Here is an 11037-nt window from a genome sequence, read left to right on the forward strand (position 1 = left end):
TCATTCAGAAACAGGAGCAATATTCACAACATGTTTTTAGTAATTTCCTTCCTGAAAATCCAAGGAACACAGCTGCAAGCTCTTGAACCAGTTTAAATTGCTGTATAATCTTGTTTTTTTTTTTTTTTTTTTTTTTTTTGAGACATAGTTTCACTCTTGTTGCCCAGGCTGCTAGTGCAGTGGTGCAACCTTGGCTCAGTGCTACCTCCACCTCCCAGATTCAAGCAATTCTCCTACCTCAGCCTCCCGAGTAACTGGGATTACAGGTGCCCACCACCATGTCCAGCTAAATTTTTGTATTTTTAGTAGAGAGGGGGGTTTCATCATGTTGGCCAGGCTGGTCTCGAACCCCTAACCTCAGGTGATCTGCCTGCCTTGGCCTCCCAAAGTGCTGGGATTACAGGCATGAGCCACCACGCCCAGCCACATTGCTGTGTAATCTTTAGAGAGAGAGAAATTAGTAAAATTGAATTCACGCCAGAAACAACTTTAAGGACTCAAGTTAATTCTTTGAATTATATTCAGATGTCAACATCCTTTTCAAACAAACATTCATTCACTTATTGGTGCCACAGACCTGTTATACCAGGCAAGGTAGCAGTCACTGGAGACAGACAAGAAATTTATGGTAGGGGAGAGAGACAGGCAAGGTATTATTAGTTTACAGTACTATTGCCTGACAAATTTCTAGCCATCCTTATGGTCCCAGTGCTACCTCTTCAGTGCATCATCGTGGGTTTGCTTCCATGAGAATTAGTCTCTTACAGTTTCGTATTCCCAGGGTGTATTGTGCCCTGCTAGCAGCCCCTACTGTATTACAGCTATATACATCTCTCATTCCTCCTCCATCTTCCACAGCGCAACACACTGCGTCAGTAGCAGGAGCAGACTATATGTTTATGGTACTGAACTTAGTGTGACGATTGGTGAAGTCTCTTTAGTGGAAAATTCTGTATCTTTCAAACATTTAAATGTGTATGCTCTTAGATTTAGCAATTGCAATTCTAAAACTCTTTTCTACAGAAATACGTATAAATACGACAGTGCTCATTGAGTTTTGTTTTAATCATTTAAAATTGGATAAAAACAATATTCAACAAAAAATAATTGATTAAATGAAATAATATGGAGCAATTTTAAAAGTATAATTCGGGGCCGACAGCGTAGCTCACGCCTGTAATCCCAGCACTTTGGGAGGCCGAGGCAGGCGGATCACGAGGTCAGGAGACCAGCCTGGCCAACACGGTGAAACCCCGTCTCTACTAAAAATACAAAAAATGAGCCAGGCGTGGTTGCAGGCACCTGTAATCCCAGCTACTTGGGAGACGGAGGCAGAAAAATCGATTGAACCCAGCAGACAGAAGTTGCAGTGAGCCGAGATCGCACCATCGCACTCCAGCCTGGGCGAGAAGAGCGAAACTCTGTCTCGGGAAAAAAAATATATATATGATTTGGGCCAAGATGTCCTGATATAAAAAGATAAGTGGAAAACACAGAACAAAACAATATGCGTAGTAGAATATGCGTATTTATGAGAGAGATTACATCTGGAAAGTGGAAAAAGGATAGCTAGGTGTTTAGGAAATTTTAGTTTTACTTTAATCTTCTCATATTTAATTTTACCGTGGGGAATTAACTGCTTTTATAAAATATACTTTAATTGGATATATATGTACATATATGGCAATCCTATCTTTTGTATAATTTCTGAATACCTATATTATTCAATATTTTCAAATATTGGAGGAAAGAAAACCCAAAATAATCAATAGAATTATATGTACTAACATAGAAATGTGTTTTGATATATTGTTAAGTAAAAAAGCAAGACATAAAATCACACCTAAATTACCATCCCATTTGTGTTCAAAACTACCTTTTAAAAAAATATGTGTTAGGCCGAGTGCAGTAGCTCACGCCAGTAATCACAGCATTTTGGGTGGCTGAGGCAGGTGGATCACCTGAAGTCAGGAGTTCAAGAACAGCCTGCCCAATATGGCAAAACCCCGTCTCTACCAAAAAAATACAAAAATTAGCCGGTTGTGGTGGTGCGTGCCTGTAGTCCCACGAACGAGGATGAGGTGGGAGAAGTCCTTGAACCTAGGAGGCAGAGGTTGCAGTGAGCCAAGATCATGCCACCGCACTCCAGCCTGGGCAACAGAGTGAGGCCCTGTCTCAAACAACAAAATGTGTGCTATATTCAGAAAAAAAAATTCAGGAAGAATGAACACTAACCTATTACAAATAGTTACTTCAGGCAGTGGAATTGAAAAGAAAATATTTCATTTTTTTACCCATTATACTTCTGTATTATTTCAATTTATCTCTTCTAGAACAAAGTATGTTCTATTTTTGTAATTAGATGATGACAATGGAAATAAACTAATAAATACTACTCAACTCTTGGCATTTTCCTTTTGGTCTTTCTGCCTCAAAAATATTCCGTGGTGACTTGACTGCAAACAAGAGGAGGAGCAGATATTATGGTCTGGGCAAGTTGATTAATATAGACCAAAGTCTATATCACAGACAACAGTGTTCAAATACATTTGACCCAAATAAATTTTATTTTATATGCATATATCTAAAATAATAATATAAGAATTATTTACAGCATAGTATTCATTAAGCAGGAATCATCTTCAGTCTTCTGTACTCCTTCCTGATGAAACATCACCTCAACTCCAGCCTGTTCTCCAGTGACCACTAAGCTCTCCCACCTACTTTCCCTCTGCCACCTCCCTGCCCTCTGCCACCTCCCTGCCCTCTGCCACCTCCCTGCCCTCTCCCACCTACCTGACTTTGACTAGGCTCCACTTATGGCCTAAGCAGCTTCACACCTTTTTCTGTCTCTAGAATTCCTACAAGTACTTAAGGACTTGCCCACATCTTATTTCTATCTTAAGACTCTCCTAGATTGCCCTGGGTTATATATACCCTTGTCTAGAGTGTTCTATTATTTTACTTCTATTGTTACTTCTATTATTATAGTGTAGGTTATATTACAGTTTTGTGTGTATATGTATGGGTACAAATTCCCACTTGATTGTGAATCTCTGGAGATTAGAATACAGCTTAATTCATCCTGATTTTGGCATGGCATTGTTTTTCATATATATCAAGCATTTAGGATATGTTATTTGAGATTAATTAAATGAGTTTGTTCAGGTCATTCCTCCCCAACCACTCCCCACCCCAACACTCACATCTCGTAGAGTCATTTTTTTTTTTTTTTGAGACGGAGTCTCGCTCTGTTGCCTGGGCTGGAGTGCAGTGGCCGGATCTCGGCTCACTGCAAGCTCCGCCTCCCGGGTTCACGCCATTCTCCTGCCTCAGCCTCCCGAGTAGCTGGGATTTTTTTTTGCATTTCTAAACAAAACCTATGAAGTTGAACCCTATGTACAGAAGCACCCTCTCTCTAACCATTCTCTGTGTGCTGCAGAAAATGTCTCAGGATTATAGCCTCCTACTTCTGTTTTCCTGCTTTGCCTTTCTAAGTCATTTAGAAATGACTCACTTTGAAACACTTCCTATGAGGTCAGATAGTGTTCTAGAGCTTGAGGCTTAATTTATTGCCAGAAACAGAGAGAGGAAAGAAGAAGAGAAAGCTCAGCAAATTTTCTTGCCATACTTCATGACTTCACGGTGGTTAAGTGTGGGGACCAGACAGATTCCTGGGGACATCCAGGTGCTGAAGCCTTCAGCTACTGTCTCAGTTTTTTGGTAAGAAAATCTAGATCCACCTGATGACTTTTGCTTAGCTTGTTTTGCTCATTATAGGCAATGAGTTTGAGGGTCATTATCTTCTATTTCCCCTATTCCTTCTCCGACTTTTAATTCTTTTGTCTTATCTCTATGTCCAACTTCTTTTTTCTAAATATTCCACATTCCATTTGTCTTTGCTTTTAATATTTTCATAGTGGAATTAATAGTGAATTTTTATGTAATTTCTTTCCTCTCTTTGAATTGGCTATGTATTTCACCCTGAAATTTGATTCCAGCTGTCCCCATTAATTCGTTTTTCAAATCATTGATTATACTTTCTTTCCTTTCCATTTCCTCTTTCTCTTTTTTTAATTATTTTGTCCTTATTGCTACTGACTCTGTTATCCTATTACTATAATTTGATTCTGGGGTCCACTTTTCTTTCTCTATCATAGTGGAATTTTAGTTTCAGGGTATTAATTACCTTTAAATTACTGCTGGTCAACTTAGTAATAATTTTTTTAATCCTCTACTAATCTTAAACATAAAGTTATGGTGCTTTTTAGCCAAATTAACTTGAAGAAATGCAAAAAATAATCTTGTTCTGCAGGATTTTTTTTTTTTTTTTTTTGAGACAGAGTCTTACTCTGTTGCCCAGGCTGGAGTACAGTAGCACAATCTCAGCTCACTGCAACCTCTGCCTCCCAGGTTCAAACGATTCTTCTGTCTCAGCCTCCTGAGTAGGATTATAGCCTCCTGAGTAACTGGGATTATAGGCATGTGCTATCACACCCAGTTTATTTATTTATTTTTGTATTTTTAGTAGAGATGGGGTTCCACCGTGTTGGCCAGGTTGGTCTTGAACTCCTGACCTCAGGTGATCTGCCCGCTTCAGCCTCCCAAAGTGCTGGGATTACAGGCGTGAGCCACCGCACCCGGCATTGTTCTGAAGGACTTTTAATCCCTGACTCATACATACTTTCATTTCAAAACAGATAATATGCAATATTTAACATATAGCTCATGACAGATAACTCTATTTTTATTGAAAGTTTGCTGTTTGCAGTCCCTGCTACTTCAATTCATGCATTTCTCAGCAGCTTCCCCTTTATTAGCAATACCATATATCTTTTTTTTTTAATGTGATTTTTTGTGGTATTAAAAACAGTATTGGCCTAACAGTCATTGGACCTGAAATCCAAGAACCTCCCTAGTAATGATTATATAATAGTAATCTAATTTGCTGAGTTTCACTGTCAAACTTGAGAAATAAAAGCAGAGAAAACATAGGCTGGGCACAGTGGCTCACGTCTGTAACCCCAGCACACTGTGAGGCCAAGGTGGGAGGATTGCTTGAGTCCACGTGTTTGAGAGTAGCCTGGGCAACATAGCAAGACCCTATCTCTACAAACAAACAAAAACAACAACATGAGGAGAGAAAAGATGATTACCAAGTTTTCTTTTGGTCCAAGCATCCTATGACTCTATCCTTCTCTCAATATTTTAGGGGGGTACCCTGATAGGATTTAAACATCTGAGTAGACAAAGCCATGGAAAGGGGAATGAGAATAATTTGTTCTTTTTTTGATCAGCGGGGGCAGGAGGAGGATGGAGTTTCGCTTTTGTTGCCCAGGCTGGAGTGCAATGGCATGATCTCAGCTCACCACAACCTCTGCCTCCCCGGTTCAAGCGATTCTCCTGCCTCAGCCTCCTGAGTAGCTGGGATTACAGGCATGGGCCACCATGCTGGCTAGTTTTGTATTTTTAGTAGAGACAGGGTTTCTCCATGTTGGACAGGCTGGTCTCAAACTCCTGACCTCAGGTGATCTGCCTGCCTCAGCCTCCCAAAGTGCTGGGATTACAGGCGTGAGTCACTGTGCCCAGCCCATGTCTTCTTTTTTATTATTTTGTTGACTTGCTATTTTAACTTCTGCTAATCATGTGAGGCCCTATAACAATATTTGGTTGACTCAGCAGAACTACTTTCAAGTCACAAAAATATTTTGAACCTCTATAAAAATAAATGTAAAATGTTATTTTATCCAAAAAAAATTAGGAATTTAACAAAAAGAAAGTTAAAAGGGACAGCATGAGAATTAGGGAAGAGGCCTGGGTAAGGATTACATGGATACAAATTAGAATTTTAGATGTAATTGCAAAAGAAAAAAAAAAACAGTCAACCCCAAAATGGGCATCCATCTATTCAAGTACTTTCTTTTTTCTTCTTTTTTTTTTTTTTTTGAGACAGAGTCGCTTTGTCATGCAGACTGGAGTGCAATGGTGCAATCTCCGTTCACTGCAACTTCCGCCTCTCCAGTTCAAGAGATTCTTGTGCCTCAGCCTCCCAAATAGCTGGGATTACAAATGTGAGCTACCACACCCAGTTAATTTTTGTATCTTTGGTAGAGATGGGATTTTGCCATGTTGGCCAGGCTGGTCTCAAACTCCTGGCCCCAAGCGATCTGCTCCCCACGGCCCCCCAAAGTGCTGGGACTACAGGCGTGAGCCACTGTACCCAGCCTGTCCACATAATCTTTAACCTTGGTGTCTCATAAGGCATTGTGTTAAATTATGTGAAACAAGTATTTATGAGTAAGACTCCTTTTTACCATCATAAAGTTTAAATCCAGAATAATAGATTAGACAGTCATTATAATTATTATACAAGATAAAATGTGTCATTGCATATAGAATATGAAAAAAGGTTCAAACACACACACACACACACACACACACACACACACAAATTAAGAAGCTGAAGACTTGGTGAACAGCATAATTCCAGATAGAAGTAAATAGCATTAGCCATGGAATAGAAAATGGCATTAAGTTGGAATAGTGAATTGTTCAGGAAAGTTACAAAACGGTACATTTCCGAGCATGTTCAGAATTAGGGGAAGGTAATATCACAGAGGCCAAGAGAAGAGAGTGTTAAGAAGTCACTGTATATAATGACATATTGTGGAAAGTGGCTGAGAAACTTTCAGATTTGGTTTTTAGAAGTAATTTTAGCAGAATTATGGAAGCAGAAGATACAGTACAAAGGATTAAGAAGTTGGTGGCCGGCTGGGTGCGGTGGCTCATGTCTGTAATCCCAGCACTTTGGGAGACCGAGGAGGACGGATGACGAGGTCGGGAGTTCGAGACCAGCCTGGCCAACATGGTGAAATCCCGTCTCTACTAAAAATAGAAAAAAAATTAGCCGAGCGTGGTGGTGCATGCCTGTAATCCCAGCTACTCGGGAGGCTGAGGCAGGAGAATCGCTTGAACCTGGGAGGCGGAGCTTACAGTGAGCTGAGATGGATCCACTGCACTCCAGCCTAGGTGACAGAGGAAGACTCTGTCTGAAAAATAATAAATAAATAAATAAATAAATAAATAAATAAATAAATAAAAATTGTCTATCAGAGAATGCTTTTGTGTGGTCCAGTGTGAGGTGAAGGAAGGCAAACTAAAACAGCGTGAGGACCTTCTGGTTTCATGATCCCACATCTTTATGTGGGAAGATTAGAATCCTAAGAATATGTATGCATTTTCAAAAAGATACCGTTCATTTTAACATTTTTTTCATCTTTTTGCAGAAGTTTAGCAATGGCGCCTTTCTCTGCTGAGACCAATTCAACTGACCTACTCTCACAGCCGTGGAATGGGTCCCCAGTAATTCTCTCCATGGTCATTCTCAGCCTTACTTTTTTACTGGGATTGCCAGGCAATGGGCTGGTGCTATGGGTGGCTGGCCTGAAGATGCAGCGTACAGTGAACACAGTTTGGTTCCTCCACCTCACCTTGGCGGACCTTCTCTGCTGCTTCTCCTTGCCCTTCTCGCTGGCTCACTTGGCTCTCCAGGGACAGTGGCCCTACGGCAGATTTCTATGCAAGCTCATCCCCTCCATCATTGTCCTCAACATGTTTGCCAGTGTCTTCCTGCTTACTGCCATTACCCTGGACCGCTGTCTTGTGGTATTCAAGCCAATCTGGTGTCAGAATCATCGCAATGTAGGGATGGCCTGCACTATCTGTGGATGTATCTGGGTGGTGGCTTTTGTGATGTGCATCCCCGTGTTCATGTACCGGGAAATCTTCACTACAGACAACCATAGTAGATGTGGCTACAAATATGATCTCTCCGGCTCATTAGATTATCTAGACTTTTATGGAAATCCACTAGAAAACAGATCTCTTGAAAACATTGTTCAGCTGCCTGGAGAAATGAATGATAGGTTAGATCCTTCCTCTTTCCCAGCAAATGATCATCCTTGGACGGTCACCACTGTCTTCCAACCTCAAACTTTTCAAAGACCTTCTGTGGATTCACTCGCTAGGGACTCTGCTAGTCACAATCTGTATTCTAATGTATTTAAACCTGCCGGTGCGGCCTCACCTCAAATCCCCAGTGGGTTTCCTATTGAAGGTCACAAAACTAGCCCACTGGATAACTCTGATGCTTTTCTCTCTACTCATTTAAAGCTGAACCCTAGTGCTGCTAGCAATTCCTTATACGAGTATGAGCTACCACAAGATTTCCAGGATTATTACAGTTCAGGCCAATTCACATATCAAGTGTCAACACCCCTCATGGCAATAACGATCACTAGGCTAGTGGTGGGTTTCCTGCTGCCCTCTGTTATCATGATAGCCTGTTACAGCTTCATTGTCCTCCGAATTCAAAGGGGCCGCTTCGCCAAGTCTCAGGGCAAAACCTTTCGAGTGGCCGTGGTGGTGGTGACTGTCTTTCTTGTCTGCTGGGCTCCATACCACATTTCTGGAGTCCTGTCATTGTTTATTGACCCAGAAACTCCCTTGGGGAAAACGCTGATGTCCTGGGATCATGTATTCATTGCTCTAGCATCTGCCAATAGTTGCTTTAATCCATTCCTTTATGCCCTCTTGGGGAAAGATTTTAGGAAGAAAGCAAGGCAGTCCATTCAGAGCATTCTGGAGGCAGCCTTCAGTGAGGAGCTCACACCTTCTACCCACTGTTCCTCAAACAATGTCTTTTCAGAGAGAAATAGTATTAGTACAACTGTGTGAAAATGCAGAGCAGCCAACAAGCAGGGGCTCTTAGGTAATCACACAGTGAATGTTTCTAAAAGGATGAAGTGATATGGTGAGCAGGGGACTTCAAAAACTGTCAGAGAATCAATCCAATGGTTCTCAAAGGGTACACAGACTACTGGCATCAGCATCACCTAGAAACTTGTTAGAAATGCAGATTCTCAAGCCCCACCCCAGACTTGCTGAATTGGAATCTCTGGGGGTTAGGACCCAGCAAGTGCATTGAACAAACCCTTGTTTCTGATTAATGCAAAATGTAAAAATCATTGTAAAATTAGTTCTATTTCTATCCGAAACCGCGCTAGGTGACATAAGAGAATCTACTGTTTTTAAATGTTTGATGTTAAATGTTTGTTGTTTCCCTCATTAAATTTTTCCTTAGCGTTTGTCTAAGTCTTCCAGATTCCATTTAAAACCATTTCTTCTTCTACGTAAGTGAAAGATGATCATATATTCTACTGCTTTGTTGTCGTGTGGTGCTGATGGTTTTAAATGAAAGGAAGGTGCAGAAAGAAAATGTTTCTGAAGACAAGAAGCCATGAGACTGAGTCTGGAGCATAGAATTATGCAACAATGCCTGTCACTGGGAACACCCCTGGGTACAGGACATAGAAATTTCCACTATTACATACAGTTTCCACTATTACAACTAAATAAGCATCTATTGCATGAAAATAGACTACTAACACATCTAAAAACTGACTCATGAAATGTTATGAAAGCTGTGGTTTGGGGAGTTCTGTTTATTCTATCTGCCTACCGGTTGGGTACCTATCTTCTACTCCTTTTCTTAAGCTCCTTAATTTCCTTATTACTCCCCTGCCTCCAAATCTTCCACATCAGACTTTGTGCCTCAAACAACCTCTAATTTCATAAGATTCTAGTTACTCCTTTCCTCTTGCTCCAAAATAATACTTTCTAAGAAACCCATTTCAAGTGGAAGGAGAAAGAGGGTGGAGGATGGAGCAGCAATCCTTCTACTCTCTGCAACTGAGTACCCTACCAGGCTTGCCATCACATTTTAAAACATAACGACAGGCCGGGCGCAGTGGCTCAAGCCTGTAATCCCAGCACTTTGGGAGGCCGAGACGGGTGGATCACAAGGTCAGGAGATCGAGACCATCCTGGCTAACACGGTGAAACCCCATCTCTACTAAAAATACAAAAAACTAGCCGGGTGAGGTGGCGGGCGCTGTAGTCCCAGCTGCTCGGGAGGTTGAGGCAGGAGAATGGCGGCGTGAACCGCGGAGTGGAGATTGCAGTGAGCTGAGATCCGGCACTGCACTCCAGATCCTGGGCGACAGGGAGCGAGACTCCGTCTCAAAAAAAAAAAAAAAAAAAAAAAAAAACATAAGCGACAGGGAACCTTTCATTGCCAAAATTCTTACTAAATATTCTTCTGGGTTTTTAAAACTTTTCTCTTGCCAAGAGTAATACATGCACATAGTTTTAAGAATTTAATAAGTATATAATGAAATATGAGGTCTCCTACTTCACCGGTGCCCAAAAGTTCCTCTCCCACTTCTCAGTTCCCAGAGATTAACACTTGCACAATTTAGATGTTTCCTTGATAATTATCATGTTGTTTCTAAATCATGTGCTTATGGGGGCTGCTCTTTTCTGGAGACATGGATAAAATACTCTTGTTTTGGAGAAGACGGAACAATTTTATCCAAGCACCCCATATTTTAATTGTGTTTCTCAGCATCCCAATATTCATTAATACTATATTTTATTCACTCATAACCGGCATATTTTCTCTACTTTGTCTATAACTCAACCCTTTACGATACGCGTCCTTCTGTGCTTCTCATGTAAAAACAATAATGTATCTAGACTCCCTACCACCTTCTGCCTTTTCTGCGTATGTAAACCCGTTTCGTGTTAAAGGCGTTTGAAAATTTCAGGCCGTTGTATGCGCAACGTCTGGCTCATCTAAACGAAGAGCACGATGGATACAGCTCAAAACAGAGAAATGAGAAATGTTTATGACTGTCGCGAGACAATTATTTGTTCAATGGTTGAGGTGAGAGTTGAACAGGTTTTTTTTTATCAAAAACAAAAAAAATTGGTAGGCCAGGTGCGGTGCTCAAGCCGTCATCCCAGCACTTCGGGGGCCGAGGCGGGGTGGATCACGACGGGTCAGGGAGATCAGCCATCCGGCTTACGGTGGAAACCCCGCTGTACTGTAAAGGAAGTACAAAAAATAGCCGGAGAGAGTGCGGCGCCTGTAGTCCCATCTGACTCGGGGGGCTGAGGCGGAGAGATGCGGGAACC

The 11037-nt window shown here is 41.3% G+C and overlaps 1 protein-coding gene across 1 annotated transcript; it reads left to right on the top strand.

The window, feature by feature from the left end:
* Positions 1–3530: 3530 nt before the first annotated feature.
* On the top strand, positions 3531–9163 carry C3AR1 (complement C3a receptor 1). The gene is made up of 2 exons (XM_017894306.1): positions 3531–3723; positions 7287–9163. The coding sequence occupies exon 2, from the start codon at positions 7297–7299 to the stop codon at positions 8734–8736; it is 1440 nt and encodes a 479-aa protein (XP_017749795.1). The 5' UTR covers positions 3531–3723; positions 7287–7296; the 3' UTR covers positions 8737–9163.
* Positions 9164–11037: the final 1874 nt, after the last annotated feature.

Source organism: Rhinopithecus bieti, unplaced genomic scaffold (assembly GCF_001698545.2).
Source record: "Rhinopithecus bieti isolate Rb0 unplaced genomic scaffold, ASM169854v2 scaffold_23748, whole genome shotgun sequence".
In the NCBI taxonomy this organism is placed as follows: Eukaryota; Metazoa; Chordata; class Mammalia; order Primates; family Cercopithecidae; genus Rhinopithecus; species Rhinopithecus bieti.

Coding starts and splice junctions, on each gene's coding strand:
- C3AR1 (XM_017894306.1), top strand. CDS start 7,297: ATGGCGCCTTTCTCTGCTGAGACCAATTCAACTGACCTACTCTCACAG.